General features: G+C 38.7%; 1 protein-coding gene across 1 annotated transcript in view; it reads right to left on the bottom strand.

Moving 5' to 3' along the window:
* Positions 1–20,024, bottom strand: part of xrcc4 (X-ray repair complementing defective repair in Chinese hamster cells 4) — a 543,146-nt gene that overhangs the window by 498,441 nt on the left and 24,681 nt on the right. The window contains exons 2-3 of the mRNA XM_078564644.1: positions 11,387–11,551; positions 6,995–7,182 (exon numbers count right to left, since the gene is read on the bottom strand). Coding sequence (XP_078420770.1) covers positions 6,995–7,182; positions 11,387–11,531 — 333 coding nt within the window. The 5' untranslated portion in view covers positions 11,532–11,551. The remainder of the gene's footprint in view (positions 1–6,994; positions 7,183–11,386; positions 11,552–20,024) is intronic.

Here is a 20,024-nt window from a genome sequence, read left to right as displayed (position 1 = left end):
GCCTCCTTCAATTATCCCTAAGTGGCCCTTAATTAGTTTAATCGGCTATCCACGACAAGGGCAGGGAGACTTGCCACCTTTCTATTCCAGCTCCAGGAAAACAGCCCAGGTGGGATGGAGCCACGGAAGTGGTATGCTGGCCAGCGGGCTATTTTTAAGATAAAAGCAAAATACTGCAGATGCTGGAAATCTGATACACATTTCTCTATTTCCTTAGTTCTGATGAAGAGTCATTCGGACTCGAAACGTCAACTGTATTCCTGTCCACAGATGCTGTCAGACCTGCTGAGTTTTTCCAGGTATTTTTGTTTTTGTTTGGGCTATTTTTAAGCACCCACTTGCCTCCGATCCCTGCCCTGGTGGGAACTCAAAATCCAGCCCCAAGAATCTGGACTGAGAGTTTACTTTATCCATTTTATTTTCCCTTCGCTTTTTGAAATGCCTGCCTTTTTGGATTAGCTAAGCGTGTTCACACTATTAGCATTGAACACAAACAAATGTATTTGCAGAAGTTGGTTGATTGCCCCAATACTCCATTTTTATGTGGTCCTGCTACTGAGACATTGTGGCTACAATCTAATACTTTCCAGTATAGAACAACTACTTTTCTAGTTGAGGGCAGCTAACAAAGCACAAACAAGGAATTGAACTTAATATCTGCTGATCAGCATGGCTTAGTGCCACACTAACAAATGTATTTAACTCATTTATGTATTTCAAGTAATGTCTTTGAACTTGTTTGATTGAAAAAACAACTCTGCAATTGGAAACAGAAAGCGATGTTAAATGGCAACAACCCAATCTAGGGGGCAGTGATTCCTGGAGTCTCATAGGGAACACCTGTTAACACATTCATAAATATCATGAATGAGAGCAATTCTTGCATGCTTATTATACAATATGTTAATGTGATGAGCTGACAAGTGAAAATTAGCAGCTTTTGAGATCTGGACCAATTAAGCAATTAAAAATGAAGCTCACCACCACCTTCTCCTGATGGCAATAAAGGTGGCTTTGCTAGAGGTGTACACACCCCAAGATCAAATAGCAAAGATAGATGAGCGTTACTGTGGAAAAGATAAGGGGTAATGAATTTTGAAATAGCAAAAAATGGAACTGATGGAAAAAAGATGTGTGTGTGATTACTGCTCACTGAATATCACCAGTCAATGTATTGATGTCCAAATGTCTGAAAATTTAACTCAACATTCCTCCAGCCCAAACAAGGGCTCCTCAACATTAAAGACTAGTTTTCACACTCATTCCTAAACTCATCCGAAATAGTTTGCACAAAGTGATTGTACCATAAGAGAGCATGTTAGCCTTGGAAAGGGTACAGGGCAAATTTGCCAGAATGATGGGAACAGGTTGCACAAACTTGGCTTGTATTCCCTCGAGCTTAGAAAGTTGAGGTCTATTCAAGGTATTTTAAATTAGAAAGGCATTTTATTGCCTAGATGTAGAAAGTCCAGAATAAAAGGGCATAATCTTAAAATTAGAGCTCGGCTTTGGTAGGAGTGAATACAGGAAGTATTTTTTCAAACAAAGATTAGTGAAAATCTGGAACTCTCCCTCAAATGGCATTGGAATTGGGTCAATTGAAAATGTCAAAACTAATATTGATAGATTTTCTTTTGTTAGGTAAGGGCATGAGGAGATGTGGGACAAAGGCAGGGAAATGGATTTAAGATATGGATCAGCCATGAAGAAACTGAATAATCAAACAGCCTCAAGGAGCCACCTCCCTCTCAAAAAGTTAGAGGATGTAGTAGGTTGCCTTCTTCACAGGGGGCGAAGTAACCAGGAAAACAATTTCCCTGGTGGAAGTATTCAACAGGCCGGTACAATTCTTCTCACTCTAAATTACACCAGATCCTTCGAAGCAGTGGCACAGAAACCCCCATCATAAGGGATCCCTGTCCTTGGGTCACTAACTCTTTTACATTGATAGATCCAAGGGGTAGGTAGAAACTCCATCCCCATAAGGCCAACCCAGAAACTTTGCCCCATCACAGGAACACAGCTGATTCATGTCTCGAGTTTATAGCTGTTTCAGCAAACTGCTGCCAGAGTCACAGTGGAGGTCTACTGGAACAGGCAAAGATTCAGCCCCTTATTGACTTGATTATTTTAATGGACCCCTTGTTGGCTTTCCATCCTCCAGTAACAGCAGTTTTGTCCAAAATGCAGCTGCCTATATCCTGCCCCAAAATTAAAGCACTGTGGCCGCCTCAGAATCCCACCCTGCACTGCCTTTTATCTGCAAGCTCCTCCATCCTCATGAATACCCTATCCTTTTGAATTTGGCCTCATGTGTTTCGCCCCCTCCATGTGCCCCACCACTGATGGCAAAGCATTCAACTGTCTTAGCCCATCGCCGGGAACTCCATCCCTGAAGCCTTGCAACTCCATTTCATTTTCCTCTTTTAAAATCTGTCTCAAAATAACTTTCTTGACCGATTTTTTGATCACTCTCCCTGTTTCCCCATCTACTTCATTTGTGGAACACCCTGGAACTTGTAGTTTATCCACATTAAATGCACCATATAAGTTGTTCTCTCAATGCTGTTCTATTTAATCCTAAAATAAGCTTCTGACCCCATATTTACTCCATCACCAAAACTGCCTACTTCCACCCCATCATAAGATGCCCCTGCCTCAACACATCTGCTGCTGAAACCCTCATTCATGCCTGTTACCATGAGACTTGACCAGTTTAATGCTCTCCTAGCCAATCTGCCACCTTGCACCCTATGTAAATTTGAACTCATCCAAAGGTCTGCTGTCGTATCCTAACTTGCACCAAGTCCACGGCACCCATTATCCCTGAACCAGGTATCTAGTATATGAACACAAATGAAAAGCAGGGCTCATCGCAAAGTTCTCTGTTATCTTATTTATCCTTATAATTATAGTTTGTTGATTGAAGATTTGAGATATACTTTGCACAGATGTGTAATTTTGAATAATTATTAAGAGTTAGAAAATATACCCCAATTACAGAATAATTCTTAATTCGCAGCAAAACTGAAATGCATGCGATAATTTAGTTAGCATTCAAATGTTCACTTATCGAAGCAAAAAATATAGTGGTTGGTTGGAAGGGAATAGGCTACAATTTAATGCAGAGCTTCAAAAGGCACAAGTGAAGTTTCCCAGACTGGAGAATTTTTCCATCAGTACAAAATGAATACTTTCAAGACAAAACACTACTGGAAACTATTCTGTTAACACTATCATTTCACTTGCAGGGAAAGTATTATTTGTCTTCAAAATTTTGTATGCAGCTAACAAAAGTTACTCCTACCTCATGACATTCATGTAGCCTATGATTAATAACTATTAAACCTACTTAGATCATGGGCTAACTCCATGGGTGTGCTGTGGTGTTTGTTTAGGTGGCAATGGTTTGAATGGTCAGTCTACAATCTTTGGTGGCCCCTCACTGAGTCTGGTGTGTGGGTGGCCCAGTTTGTACTGCAGCTGGTGGTGACACACAACTGCCTTCCTGTGCACCAACTGCACTAAGGCCACTGATGTTTTAATGATGTGACTTATCACTTACCTCAGACTTGCAACTCCCAAAAACCTATTTTGTGGTCAATCTTAATTATATGTTTATGCTTCATGATGCAGCCTCTTGTTATAATGTAGATAACCTTGTCCTCAATCTGATGTGTATTGACAAGCATAATCAGCGGTCACTTCATAGACATATGTAAAAGCTTGTGGGCGCAGCAATTCTTTAAGCAGTTTTAGTCATGGTACTTTTAATAATCAAAGACATAAAAGGTCACAAATGTATAGACTTTCTTCTTTTATATACGGCCCTGCTTTATTTTCAGTACTCATGACAAACTTATGTATTTGCCATGTTATCAAAGTTATTGATGAGTGCTAACTCACCACTTTACAAATAACACTGATGGATATAAGTCCAAATTAAGGTCAACATTGCTTCCATTTTCTTATATGTTGTTTTATCAATGATTTGTCTCTGCTCAGACAGGGCTGGAGTTCTTATCCTCAGATGGAGTTCTTATCCTCCAGCTAAAATAAAAACAGAAAATGCTGAAAATATTCAGATCAGGTAGCATCTGTAGCGAGAAAACCAGAGTTAACCCTTCTGGTCAATGACATTTCAACAACGTTCTGATGAAAAGTCATCAACCTGAAACATTAGCTGTTTTTCTCTCTACAGATGCTGCCTGACCTGCTGAGAATTTCAAGCTTTTTATGTTTTTACTTTAGATTTCCAGCATCTGCAGTATTTTGACTTTGTGTTGAACTCTAGCTATGTACTTAGGTGGCATTCAGGAGATTGAGTGGGAAGGATAGATGTTTGCATTTTAAAAACAAAGCGTAATCCAATCCATTTTTTTGCAATACCTTGACAGGCCATAGTTCCTTGAGACAGAGAAATGAGCTTCAGCACATAACTAATAATGGGATGATGGGTAATATTTAAACAGAAATATGTCCTCTGTACTTCATTTAGTACAGCAATCCACCACCCAGTTCCCTGGACTTCCAGCCTTCCCTTTAATTGATTGTAATGGCTGGAATTCTGGCTTTTGTAGGTAAATGCTGATAATGCACATATTCATATGTTAATTCCAGCTTCTAGCAAAAAATTCCAACACTAATTTCAGTACTGCCTTCCCAAAAGTTAGCGGTTTGACAAAAATTAATCTCCATTTGATTAATGGAAACTACTTCCTTGGCAGATCTCAGTATACCACTATGAAAGGGTCTAATGAGAAGTATGACAGATAGGCATCATGTAGTGATACATGCAGAATGCTGCCTTTGCAATCACACAAACAAGTACTTTTCCTAGCAGATCGACTTGAACATCAACAAGAAAAATTCACCTGTAACCCTTTATTAAAATATGAAAATACCTTTAATAATCTTTATTATTTATGGGCACATGCAGAATATATGTACAGGTCCTTCATTCTTATTCCTAGCATCTGATGAGAAGATATCTCAAATAAACTTTATTTATGATTTGCTGAGCACCATAATAAATTGCCAAGTTACAACATAAAACCTCACATTACTGTCAAGGAAATGCATATTACCATTTCAATAAAAACATTTTTATGAAATCCAAACTTACTTTAATGTTGAGAGCAGAGGTCGGGAACTTCAACTCCCAAAAGATCTCAGAGCTTTTGCAATTGCATAGATCGGGAGCGGACTGCACACGAGCAGATCAGCAATTTTATATTCTTTAGGCCCAGTGTGCTTATGCATAAGGAAATGGTGCGAAAACCCGAATCAGATGACTGGGAGTGAAGCACCCTGTAAGACTTGTGTCCCAGGCAGGGGATGGGGAGAGGGGACAGGAAAAGGTCCTTAAAAGAGTCCAAGATGGGGGACTGAGACAGGAGATAGAAACAGGTCCCAGTTAAGTTAAGAGAGGAGCAGAAAAAAAAAGCTCCAAATAAGAAAAGGGCTGCAGGTAGCAGACGTTAAGTGAAGTGAGCTCAAAGAAAAGCCCTGAAAATCCATGGAGCCGAAGGTTGGGGACACCGTGCTACGGGCTGTTGCTGGCATGGCCGAATACTTGAAATTGTGCTGGCGAGTTGGTGCTTGAGTGTAGACTCAGGAATTCAGGGGAACAGAATCTCGGGAGGCGAGATTGAAACCTTGCAAGTTGGGCTGTTGTTGAAGCCGTCCAAGTTGGAGCAACTTATGGAGAGAATTCCAAGGCCAGATCTTCGAAGGTGAGGACTAAAAGCCCTCATGAAAGAGATGCAGTTTTAGTGAGGTTGGTTGACTCAGTGTCACTGATGTCTGGCTGGGTTGTTTAGAAATCCGTGGAGTTTGTTTTAGTCACAATTGGCATTTATTGAGCGGTGTGATGTGTTCGACCAGCTTGCCTGATAATTTATATGTACCTCACAGTAAACCTGAATGTTAGAGTATAAGGTAGATATTGTAAACTTATATTTTTCTGATCTTGTATAGTAAAGTTTATTTTTGTTCATTCAAAACGCATGGAATCTTGAAGCTTTATTCACTGAGCGAGTGTCTTAAATCTCAAACTTTGTCTACTTTAAACAAAACATTATTGGTCCCTAACCAGATATTACCAACAACTTGGGGGTATGGCCTAGGATCATAACACATTCTAAAAATGATATGTTTTTAACGGTAAGATAGTTTGTAAATTTCAACTCTCTCTTTGGAATATTAGCATGTGCAAATATTTTTTTTAAATAATCAATTTTTTTAAACATGAAAAAAAACAACTTGTATAACAAGATGTCCCAGTGATTCACAGTCAATGAAGTACTTCTGAAGTACTGTTGCAATCACTATCTATGATATCAGGATATTGCAAGGCAAAATTTTAAAATGGCAGAAAATTGAGTACAACAACAGGCAAAGGAAAGCATGTGCGAGGGGGCTAAAATAGTAGAGATGGGGAGAGCAGAGGGGCTAAAAGAAGGTAATGGCATCAACTGAGATTGCTGTATTCTTTTTAAAAGATCTATGATCTGCTGTTTTAATGTAATCAGGCTAGAATCTGAATTCATTAAATTTATAGGACATTGACACAGAGTGAGGGCATTGACACATGTCCATTTTAAAAATAACACTGTACTTCTAACACAGGTTCCAAAAGAAATACCAATATATAACACCCCCAACAATCTTAAATACACAGACTAGAAAATTAAAATCTGAGACACAGAATTAAAAATACGTCTGTATGTCCATACCAGGAGCTAATATGTTCCATTTTCATTGATTTGTGTACATCTGTGTAAATCAGAAGATTAGGAGAAATGTCTTTGCACAATTATGTTTCTCCAAGTTTGAAAAGCACATTGATAAATAATCATCCATTTACGCTGACCAGAATATTAGCAAAGACATTCCTTCAAATGTCAAGTGAACAGTTACTACAACATTCTTATTTATCCTTTTGCCTAAATAAAACCATTGACCTGGAACTACAAAACTGAACTGTACTTACTGAGATGTCTTGTAAAAGCTTTTCATATGAAAAATGGAAAACTTCCTCGTCATTATCCTTAGAAAAGTCAAAGCTGTAGTTTTTCACTCTTTCTTCACCTGTTGTCAATGCTTGTTGAAGTTCATCCACATATTTTTCTCTGTCCATTTCAGCCTCTTTTGCTTCCATTGTTACTTGATTACCTGACACTGTAAGTAGAATAGGCAAATTAAATGTGCCAGACAATTTCATCTTTAATTTTGTTAATCACTAAATAAAACCATGCTTTGGATGCTGTCTATATTAAAAGCTATACATCAATGCAAGACGCTGTTGTGTTAAAGCATAGTGGAGCTGGATGAGCTAAAGCATTTCTAAAATGGGTTTAGATCGGGTGAAGTGATTCCTGAGATAACGCTTGTGGACGTTATTCTGTTAAAAATATGAATGTCATTTTGGTTTTCTTTTTTCTCAAAAAAATTGTATAAATTGTGAAGTGTTAACATGAGCCAGAATGCAAAATTTTCTGAAGGATCACATCTCCAACACTCCAAGAATGCACCATAAATACTATACCTTCAACATTTGGATTTTCCACTTTAGGTTTTTACGTACTTAAAATGTTTTCTTTCCTTCAATTAAATACCATTTAAGATATAAGGGCTGAAATTTTAACCTAATCCATCATCTGAAGACTGACGAGATTGGATGCAGCATTGGTTTTATGCCCCACCTGACTTTACTCTACATCAATGGGGAGTAATATTAGACAGGTTGTAAAACAGGTGTTCCATGTGTTCCCACAGTTTTTCCACACAGCGAGTTAGGTTAAGTTTCACCCAAAGTTGTCGCAACCATTTTCTTTCACAGCATTACCAGTTGTGAGTTTACTGAAGCTGTTAGAAAATTTTAGCTTGATATATATGTGTTACATTATTCTGTATTGCAGGAGAGTTCTACTGACAGAAGGGGAATAAATAATGTCATAATCTGAACTACTTGCACAGGAGCTGTATCTGACCTGTAGTGAAACAGAACTTTAATGGTACAGTAGATACAAAATTGGCATTTATGTATTACCTTTAAAATAGTGAACGTCACAAGGTGCTTCACATTGGAACACAGGAACAGAAATAGGCCAATCAGTCCCATTAGCCTGTTCCACTGGAGCATTAGCAAAGTTCAAAACCAAGCTACATAGGATCATGTTAGGACAAGCGAGTAAAAGTTTGAAATTCATAGGTTTTTAAGGAGCATCTTAAAGGGGGAAAAAGAAGTAGATGGGTGGAGAGGTTTGGAAGGGAATTCAGAGGTTAGGGCCTTAGCAACTGAAGGCAAAGCCACCAAGGCAGAGTGAAGAAAATCTGGGATGTGCAAGATGCCAGACTGGAGGAATGCAAGGACGGCTAGAAGAGGTTTAGAGTTAGGGAGGGATGAGGCCATAAGGAATCTGAAAACAAGGATTAGAACTTGAAAATCAAAGCCTTGGTGGACGAAGAGCCAATGCAAATCAGCAAGCGATACTCAAGTACAATTTGGAAAAAATGCAATTTCATCTTTTAAACTATGCTGAGAAAAGAGTCTAACTGAAAGCACCTCATCAATGATAATTGCACTGACATGAAGTATTTATATTCATGCTATATCTTTAGTTGACCAGTCCACCAGTCCGCTCTTTTGGAAGAAACTCCATATTTAACATATTTGGAATAAATTAAATTCAAATCAGAAAGATAGGCTTCCCATGAGTTCCAGCCTCTACATAACTTTATTCAGCAAGAATATTTTATCCTCAAATATAGAGAAAAGCATCAGCTTCTCTTGCTAAATTGAGTCATTTTCTGCTTACATGAAAATCATTAAAAACAAATTTAGTTTTGTCCAGTTAAAGCTTTGACATAGCAAAATACAATCCATATTATTTATGGCTTAATTCATTGCACATACTTTGATGAGAAGTCCAAGTGCACAAGACTCACTGATAAAACTGATGCAGGATTGAATCTGCAGCACAGATGTTTTACCTTCACAATAAGTTTTTCTGTCTTTGCAACAATATAGAAGTTTTAACAGGATTACATTTGCATCAATGCAACAAATTAATTTGGGTTGAGCTTAGTTATTCTGCACCTCCATTTTTCACAGCACATCTCTTTTATCACAAGATAAAGTTTCATCTTTATTGCCAGGGTATTAAGCATCATTTGGGCAAAGTGCAGAAAGGAAATTGCACCCATTAACAGAGCCTGACAGGTTTTCTTTTACACACACTGCCCACACAATGTTGATGCCACAATAAAGACAAACAAAATCCATGCAAACATCAAGGAGAAGCACACAGTCACAGCTTGTGCTTCCTAGAAGCAGATTTAAAGCAGCATGCCCATCAAGATCATTTCTCCACTCTTTTATGAAGTAATGATCCATTTGTATAATCATTATACTGATTTTAAAATGGTTTCCTTTCCAACTTAGGAAATTGTATGAAGAAGAAGGAGAAATGACTGCATCACTTATAGTATGCCACATAAGTCTGTTCTCTCCTCTGGATTCCTGGATTTCTGGCATACCAAAGTCAATATACTGGAAATTCACTCCAAACTGAGTTTTTACCAAAGCACTAAATAATTCTGATGAAGAGTCACATGGACTCGAAATGTTAACTGTATTCCTCTCCGCAGATGCTGTCAGACCTGCTGAGCTTTTCCAGCTATTTTTGTTTTTGTTGCGCTAAATAATTGCCTACCGTCAAGCAACATTCAAAGGGTTGAATTTAGCATGCAAATTCTGCTGTTCAACAAAACAGGCATGACCAGAGCACAAATAAAACATGATCTTTTGCTTAAATTTTTAATTCTTTCATTTTCAAAATTAAACAATTTTTTTAAAAAAGTCACAATCACTATTCAGGTACTTGGTATGCATTTCAAAACATGGTTTTACATTTGAGAAGTGAAGTCCACACCAAACGGATTCCACTGCCATTATCTCCACTTGGTTACTAGTTTAAATGAGTAGGCAAAGATCTGCAAATGGAGTATAATGTGGGAAAATGTGAAATCGTCCATTTTGGCAGGAAGAATAAAAAAGCATATTATCTAAATGGTAAAAGATTGCAGAGCTCTGAGATGCACAGCGATCTGGGTGTCCTAGTGCATGAATCGCAAAAGATTAGTACGCAGGTACAGCAAGTAATTAGAAAAGCTCATAGAATGCTATTGTTTATTGTGAGGGGAATTGAATACAAAGGTAGAGAGGTTATGCTTCGGTTATACAGGGCATTGGTGAGAGCAAATCTGGAGTACTGTGCACAGTATTGGTCTCCTTATTTAAGGAAGGATGTAAATGTGTTGGAAACAGTTCAGAGAAGGTTTACTAGACTAATACCTGGAATGGGCAGGCTGTCTTATGAGGAAAGTTTGGAAAGGCTAGGCTTGTATCCACAGGAGTTTAGAAGAGTAAGAGGTGACTTGAGTGAAACATATAAGATACTGAGGGGGCTTGTCAGGATGGATGTGGAAAGGGTGCTTCCTCTTGTGGGAGAATCTAGAACTAGAGGTCACTGTTTAAAAATAAAGGGTCGACCATTTAAAGCAGTGATGAGGAGAAATTATTTCTCTCAGAGGGTTGAAAGTCTTTGGAACACTCTCCTTCAAAAGGAAGTAGAAGCAGAGTCTTTGAATATTTTAAGGCCAAGGTAGATAGATTCTTGGTAAGCAAGTGGGTGAAAAGTTACCATAGGTAGACAGTTATCCGTGGAGTTCAGGTTACAATTAGATTAGCCATCTTACTGAATGGCAGGGCAGCTCCTGCTGAATGGTCATTTGTTCCATGTGTAAAAGGCCTACAAGACATTGGTCTCGTGAATTTGCCTTCCTTTTTTTATTCATTCATGGGATGTGGGCATTGCTGGCTAGGCCAGCATTTATTGCCCATCCCTAATTGCCCTTGTTCAGAGGGCATTTAAGAGTCAACCACATTGCTATGGGTCACATGTAGGCCAGACCAGGTAAGCTCAGCAGATTTCCTTTCCTAAAGGACATTAGTGAACCAGATGGGTTTTTACAACAATCAACAATGGTTTCATGGTCATCATTAGACTTTTAATTCCAGATTTTTATTGTATTCAAATTTCACCATCTGCCGTGGTCCCCAGAGCATTACCCTGGGCCTCTAGAATACTAGTCCAGTGACAATACCACTATGCCATTGCCTCCCCCTCCTAACAAGTACTTTTTGTGCACGCTAAATGCAGCAACCATGTCGCTAGCATTCCTGTATAAACAGGTCACCATATGGATTGCACATCAAGCTTACAGACACTGGCATCAGACAGCAAATTTAAACAGGGAAGTGTAAATGTGACTCCTGTGACAAGAGCACAAAAAAAGGTGAAAAACACGTAAATAATACCTCTTCCACTCCAAGCTTGTTCTCCATTGCAAATAGTCACAGTAAAACCACTTCCCAAGTCTTGGTCTTTCTCCCAACTTATCTGCAGATAGTATACGATGTCTGGTGCGGAGAGTGGCCAGATTCTGCGAACATGCCTTTCCATTGTTATGCTTGTTTTAGTTTCTAAAAAAAGAAACAGAGTTATCAGGAAAATCTAAATTATGGTGCATGAAACTGGCTTTTAACAGCTACAAAGCAATACATTTTCTGACAAAATGATTTGAGGTTAAAGGATGATATTTTTAATAGTATTGGCGCTTCTGGATTACAATAATAACCAGATGTTCTGAGTATTAATTATGGGGAGGTGATGGCGTAGAGGTATTGTCACTGGACTAGTAATCCAGAAGCCCAGGGTAATACTCTGGGGACCATGCCAGATGATGGAATTTGAATTCAATGAAAATCTGAAATTATAAGTTTAATGATGACCATGAAAACATTGTCGATTGTCGTAAAAACCCATCAGGGCCAGTAATGTCCTTTAGGGAATCTGCTGTCCTTACCTGGTCTGGCCTACATCTGACTCCAGACCCACAGGCAATGTTGTTGACTATTAAAAAATGCCCTCTGAACAAGTGAAGGGCAATAAATGCTGGCCAAGCCAGCGATGCCCACATCCCATGAATAAATATTTTTAAAAATTAATATAAGAACAGGATATAGCCAGGATTGAGGTATGAGTTACAATTCATTCAAATAGTTCTGGTCAGTTCTAAATGGTTAGATAAGAGCTTATGCCATTTATGACATCTATTTATGTAGCAAGTTATGATGATCTGGAATGCAAAGCACGGTGGAAGGAGATTCAAAAGTAATGTTCAAAATTGAATTAGATATGTATTTGAAAGAGAGCAATTTATAGAGCTCTGGAAAAAGAGTCAAAGTCAAAGAGTGGAGATACTTTGTTAGCTCTTCAATGAGCTGGCACAATGGGCTGAATAGCCTTCTTCTATGCTGTGACTCTGCAATACTAAATATGATTCTACAAATATCAGAGAACCTGAAAATTAATCTCAACATCAACTATTTATGATCCTTCAAAATAAGTGGTCACCATACTTCACAATTTCCTTGGCTTGGTGTGAATCATGAAGAGCCACAATGCAACTTCTTCTTACATCTATTATTCATCATGGATTTGAGATTTTCAATTGTTTCCATCTTTCCATCCCCTGTTCCTTCATTCACATTTACTGTATAGACAGCAGTGCTAATTTTGTTTTCTACATTGTGGGCCAACTTTTATGGCATGACGGTAGAGGGGGCAGTTGACAGCAAAATGTCAGAGTTCACAATATTACCTGTATGAAAGGGAGTGTAACTTCAGGATATTGGACATGCGCAGAAATCCTGTGTTCCTATACACGGTACATTAAGGGTCTTCCCAGAGCCAGCAATCAGGCATAACTGGGTTTTTGATGGCAATGTGATTAATAGAATTTAATGAACAGAACTAACCCTGAAAAAATAATTTGGAATGCTGGTAAATGATTAATTAGTAGATTTTTCAAGCAAATTTTTTAAACAATAAATCTTTTTTTAAAAAGATTTTTGGGGATATCAGTACTTTAGCTTCTTCCTTCAGCCAATGTGCATTTCCCAATCTTTAAGTTGCTCAAAGTAAAAAAAAATTAAAAGTGATTTTATTACAGTGTGTTTAGTTTCCTATTTGGGGTTTGTGAAAATTCTTTAATGTGAATTGACTACCCCTTAGTGCACTTACGTGTACTCAGTGCAGCTTTCTTGAACCACTGCAGACAGTGCGATCAAATTACTCCCACAGTGCTGTTAAATAGGAAGTTCCAGAATTTTAACCCAGATACAACGAATGGCATGTCCAAGTCAAGATGGTGGATGACTTGGAAGGAAACTTGGAGGTGGTGTTATTTCCACTCCTTCCACATGGTAGAGGTAGCGGGTTTGGGAGGTACTTTTGAAAAGTCTTGGCAAGACAAGTCCTGCAGTGCATCTTGCATATGGTTCAAATTACAACCACGGTGCATTGGTTGTAGAGAGAGGGAGTGAGATTTTAATGAGAGTGAATGTTGGTGTTCTTACTCGCACTAAGTCTCATTCATCTGTCATCCCTGCTTGCTGACCTCCATTGGCTCAGGGTCAAGTAATGCCTCAATTTTAAAATTCTCACCCTTGTTTGTTTTCAAATTCCTCCATGGCCTGGCTGCTTCCTATTTCTATACTATCCTCCAGCCCACAACCTTCTGAGATATCTGCGCTCAACTAATTCTGGCCTCTTGAGCATCCAGATTTTATTGTTCCACCATTAGTGGCCTTCAGCTGCCTCAGCCCCAAGCTCTGGAATTCCCTCCCTAAACCTCTGCGACTTATCTTTCTTCCTTTTAGATGCTTCTTAAAACCTACGCCTTTGACCAGGCTTTAGGCCATTTGCCCTATTATTGCCTTATGCGTTTCAGTGCCTAATTTTGCTTTATAATGCTCCTGAAGTGTCTTGGATCATTTTATTATGTTAAAGCTGCTATGTACAAGCTGTTGTTGTTCCCTTTGTCTTGGATGGTATCAAGCCGATTGAGTATTGTTGGAGCTGTACTCATCCAGTTAAGTGGAGAGTAGTTCAGCACATTCATAATTTCTGCCTCGTAGGTAGTAAACAAGCTTTGGGGAGTTAGGAGGCAAAACATTCACCACAGGATATTCAGCCTCTGTCCAAGTCTTTATTCAGATAATTAATGTCCCACATTATAACTACTTCATAATTCTTGGACTTCTGTAATTTCCTTACTCGCCTTGCAAGCTCAGATGCTACAAATGCTGCTTACACATTTTGTATGTGATTTTTAACCATTAAATAAACTTAAATATTATATAAAATCACATAAATAGAATGAAAACCATTGATATTTTGGACATAATGATAACAGTAGCCCAAAAACTGAGATAGGTTTAAAAAAAAATCTAAAGTTTGTATCCAATATAAAAAAATAAATTATTTTGGAGTTGAGATATATTCACTGAGTGAAAGGCAAATATGTCAACAAAGACCCCTCAAATTGGCTTAAGCAGACAAAAGTACTTTGAGTCAAAGGGTTAATAGTAAAGATCATCACACTGAATGCGAATGAAACAAAGTGCTCAAGATAAACAGCCTAATTCTCAGCTGTTTGCCAATCCCAGTAAAGCTAATGATTTATAAGCGTGAGATGTGACTAGATTGCTACCACCTGCAGACGTGACTCAGATCTTCAATTCTTACACAGTGAGGTGCTGATATACAATTGACCTCATGTGCCTGATGGAACAAATTGTTGGTTATCTTCTAACTTCAATCAATCAAACTGAGGTGGCACTAGAATTTATAGTGATGGAAAAGATTGACTGTCCCCATTTTTGAAAGACATGTGATGAAGGAAGATAATGGCAGCTATGTCAGTGGCCTTTGAACAAAGCTCTACTGCAAGATGTGATACAGAAGAAACTTTGTATTGATTTAATGGCAATTAAATACATAAAGTCACATTGGATCAGGAAATGAAGGAACTGTCCAATTTAATTCCACTGAATCACATCCAAAGTAATTTTAAACAATGGATTGCTCATTCATCTGTTATTCTAAGAAATAAACTTTTCTTTAAAAAACTGGTCATTCACTATACAAAGCTCACATATAGTCTCAATCTGTCAGAAAAGCAGATTCCCCTTCACAATATACAATTCCACACCTATCATACGAAGATATGAATTAGCAGCAAGAGTAGGACATTCAGCCCCTCAAGCCTACTCCACCATTCAGTAAGATCATGGCTGATATGATTGTGGCCTCAACTCCACATTCCACCTACCCCCAATAACCTTTGACTCCCTTGTTAGTCAAGAATCTAACTACCTCTGCCTTAAAACTATTCAATGACTCTGCCTCCGCCACTCTCTGAGGCTCACGACCATCTGAGAGAAAAATTTCTTCTCATCTCTGTTCTTAAATGGGGGGATCCCTTATTTTTAAACTGTGTCCCCCTAGTTTTAGTCTCTCCTACAAAGGGAAACATTCTTTCAGCATCTACCTTGTCAAATCTGCTCAGGATCTTTTACGTTTCAATAATCATCAATGTCACGCCATAGCAAGACAACAGTTCTGAATGCTGGTGAGTGTGATAGTTCCTTGGCAGATTGCATCTAGAGGCAAGTCTACCCCACCACACAGGGGCAGAAAGATTGGGAAAGCAATAGTGATAGGGACTTCTATAGTTTGGGTACAGGCAGGCAGTTATATTGCCTCAGATGTGATACCACGATGGTGAGGAGGGTGAACAGCCAAAGGTTGTGGTCCACACTTATACAACAACATATGCAGAAAGAAGGATGTGGTCCTGCAGTCAAGATTTAGGAAGCTAGGTAGGAAATTAGCAAGCAGGGCCTAAAAGTAGCAATCAGGTGCCAAGGGCAAGCAAGTATAGAAACAGGAGGCTGGGAACATAGGAACATGTGTGATGAATGATGTATACATTTTTTAAGTTGAATTTTTATACATATGTATTTATGTGTTAAGGAAGGTAGAGTGGAAGAGATGGATTAAAAAGGGGTTATATGTTTAATGATTTTTAGAAAAAACAAAGTAGAAAACAACTGGGCCGTTGCCTAGCAACAGTGGTTAAGTGACACAGAGAGACAGAAATAGTTCAGTGTGTTTCAGAGTGAAGACAGGGATTTTTCAGCTCTCTAAGAGAAAAGGCCAGAGAGACAGTAGTTAACTGGATAGTCAGTCATAGAGCTCAGTAACGTGATCAGTTTAGTGGTGTTGCTACTGAAAGAGTGAGTTTAAAGTGGTTATTTTGGGGTGTCTCGGGAGATATACGATTTGGGTGAGAAGCATCAAGTGAATGCTCAGGAATTCACTGGAAGAAAACCTTTTTCATGTAGGCCAGTCCCAAGCAAGGAGCCTTTGTATCAAGCTAGTGGTAACTCTTCACTGGTTTGTGTGTCTGTAAAGATATTGCTGGGTAAAGGAATATTGGGAAATTGAATAATCTTCTTGCGTTTGTATTGAGATCTTTCTAGCCTTTTTGTCTGGTGTAATATAGTTCATTTTTCTTATTTTAATAAATACTTTATTCTTTGTATTAAAAGTTCATCAGCAGACTCCTGTGAATTGTTCAGTAACTTTCCTCCACAGTTTCTAAAAATAAATTAGGATCTATCAAGCCAGGTTTGACTTTGGGAACTGACTTGTCCAGTATTAACAGCAGCTGGGATCATAACCCATAGGAGCAAGAGTAGGTCATTCAGCCCCTCGGGTTTGCACTGCTATTCAACTGGATCATAGCTGATCTCCTACCTCAACGTCATTTCCCACACTATCCCCCTGTCTCTTGATATATTTAATATCTAGAAGTAGATTAGTCTCTGTCTTGAATATACTCAATGACTGAATCTCCATAGTCCTCTGGGGTAGAGAATTCCAAAGATTTACCACTCTCTGAGTGAAGAAATTCCTCCTTATCTCAGTCCTCAATGGCACACCTCTTATTCTGAGACTGTGTCCCTGGTTCTAGACCACCCCCGGCCAGGGGAAACATCCTTCCTGCATCTATCCTGTTGAGTCCTGTAAGAATTTTGAACAGTTCAATGAGATCACTTCTCATTCAACTAAACTCTAGAGAATATAGGGCCAGTTTCCTAAATCTTTCCCCTAACGACAATCCCGCCATCCCAGAAAAGGAGTTAACAAAATGAGCATTGGTCCTATAGACAGTGAGTCTGGGGAATTAATAATGGGAAATAAGGAGATGGAAGGAGGGAGGAACTCAAGAAAATTACAATCACCAGGGAAGTGGTACAGAGAAAATTGTTGGAGCTGCAAGCTGACAAGTCCCCGAGTCCTGATGAACTTGATCTTAGGATCGTAAAAGAAGTGGCTAGCGAGATAGTTGATGTATTGGTTTTAATTTTCCAAAATTCCTAGATTCAGGGAAGGTTCCAGTAGATTGGAAAATAGTGAATATAACTCCTTTATTCAAAAAGGGAGGAGACAGAAAGCAGGAAACTATAGGCCAGTTAGCTTAACGTCTGTCAGAGGAAAATGTCAGAAGCACTTGGAAAAATTCAAGGTAATCAGGCAGAGTCAACAGAGTTTTATGAAAGCAAAATCACGTTTAACCAATTTATTTTAGCTCTTTGCAGAAGTAACATATGCTGTGGATAAAGGGAAACCTGTGAATGTACTGTACTTAGATTACCAGAAGGCATTTGATAAGGTGCCACATCAAAGGTTATTGTGAAAAATAAAAGCTCACAGTGCAGGGGGTAAAATATTGGCAAGGATAGAAGATTGGCTAGGAAACAGAGGGTAGGCATAAAATGGTCTTTTTCTGGTTGGCAAGATGTAACAAGTGGTGTGTCACAGGGATCGGTGCTAATGCCTCAACTTTTTATAATTTATATAAATGACTTAGATGAAGGGATCGAAGGTATGGTGGCTAAATTTGCTAATGACACAAAGATAGGTAGAAAAGTAAGGAGGCTACAAAGGGATCTAGATAGACTAAGTGAGTGGGATATAGATAGACTAAGTGAGTGGGCAAAGATCTGGCAAATAGGGTATAATGTGGGAAAATGTCCATTTTGGCAGGAAGAATGAAAAAGCAGCACATTATCTAAATGGTGAGAGATTGCAGAGCTCCGAGATGCAGGGGGATCTGGGTGTCCTAGTGCATGAATCACAAAAGATTAGTAAGCAGGCACAGCAAGTAATTAGGAAAGCTAAAATAATGTTACCGTTTATTGTGAGGGGAATTGAGTACAAAAGTAGAGAGGTTATGCTTCAGTTATATAGGGCATTAGTGAGACCATTACTGGAGTAATATGTACAGTATTGGTCTCCTTATTTAAGGAAGGGCGTAAATGTGATGGAAGCAGTTCAGAGAAGGTTTACTAGACTAATACCTGGAATGGGCAAGTCATCTTGTGAGGAAAGGTCAGAAGCTAGGTTTGTATCTGCTGGAGCTTAGAAGAATGAGAGGTGGCTTTATTGAAACATACAAGATACTGAGGGGTCTTGATAAGGTGGATATGAAGAGGATCTTTCCCCTTATGGGAGAATCTAGAACAAGTGATCATTGTTTAATAATAAGGGGTCGCCCATTTAAGACAGAGATGAGGAGAATTTCTTTTCTCTCAGAGGGTCGCAAGTCTTTGGAACTCTCTTCCTCAAAAGGCAGCGGAAGCAGAGTCTTCGGATATTTTTAAGGCAGAGGTAGATAGATTCTTGATAAGCTAAAGTTATCGGGGGTAGGTGGGAATGTAGAATTGAGGTTACAATCAGATCAGCCATGATCTTACAAGATGGTGGAGCATGCTCAAGGGGCTGAGAGGCCTACTCCTGCTCCTAACTCGTGAGTCCATATGTACATATCAGTCTGGTGAACCTTCGTTGCAATCCCTCCACGGCAAGTATATCCTTCCTTAGGTAAGGAGGCCAAAACTGCACACAATACTTCAGGTGTGGTCTCACCAAGGCGCTATATGATCACAGAAAGACTTATTTTCTCCTGCACTGCAAATCCTCTTGCAATAAAGGCCTAACGTAGCATTTGCCTTCCTAAGTGCTTGCTGCACCTGCACGTTAGCTTTCAGTGATTTATGAACAAGGACACCCAAGTCTATTTGGACATCAACACTTTCCAATCTCTATCACCGATTGAGCAGATGAACATGTGGCTGGAGAGATGGTGCAGGAGGGAGGGCTTTAGATTCCCTATATCGGTGAGTCACATTGACTGACAAACAAGACAGCTTCAAACTGCTCTCTTGCCATGAAACAATTAATCTTAAAAAAACCAGCCGTTTTGTGTTGGTTTAGTAATTAATAATAGGCAGGACAACGTTGTATCCAATAACCAAATAGTGCCATGGAATCTTTCACATCCACCTAAGCATGCAGATGCAGCCATTTTTAACATCTCACCCAAATGGTGACACCTTCAACAATCCTGTTATTACAGTACTCCCTTAGTACCGCACTGGTGTTAGCTAAGATTATGCGCTCAAGTCCTGGAACTTGAATCCACAATCTTCTAACTCAACCACTGAGTCAAGCTGATGTTTCTTCCCATAATTCTGCATGTATGGTGACTGAACAGAATCAAAATCAGTTTTTATTACATAAGCTTTTGGGATTTTCAACTGTGTTTTGATTATCAAATGTTTGGAAACTGTGTGCTTGAACCTTTGGAAATCTAATCCATCCAAGAATGACCCTGCATTGCATTATGCAAATTACAAAAATTTGTACAAAAGTCTCTGCTAATTAATTCAATTTTGAAACAATTTTTGCACTTAATCTCTTATTTTGCTTTCTTTTAAATACTGCTTTTCTTCCACAGATGGTGTTTTTTTAACCATAATTGTTTACAGAAGTATTATATTTACTTAGTAATTATATTATACAGAACACCATCACTCTGAAGTTGTTTCCCAAAAATGTAGACTTCCTTGTTGAGTATACTGCCATTTTATCCCAATTATGGTTTACAATTACCACAATAATAGAAACCACATAACTGTAATGAGTTTACCTTTATGTGTTATTAAACAACCCACATTTCTACTTCTGGAGATGTGAAAG

Source organism: Cetorhinus maximus, chromosome 2, assembly GCF_964194155.1.
Source record: "Cetorhinus maximus chromosome 2, sCetMax3.hap1.1, whole genome shotgun sequence".
Classification (NCBI taxonomy): Eukaryota; Metazoa; Chordata; class Chondrichthyes; order Lamniformes; family Cetorhinidae; genus Cetorhinus; species Cetorhinus maximus.
The sequence above is the reverse complement of the archived record's forward strand: the minus strand, read 5'-3'. Positions and strand labels throughout refer to the sequence as shown.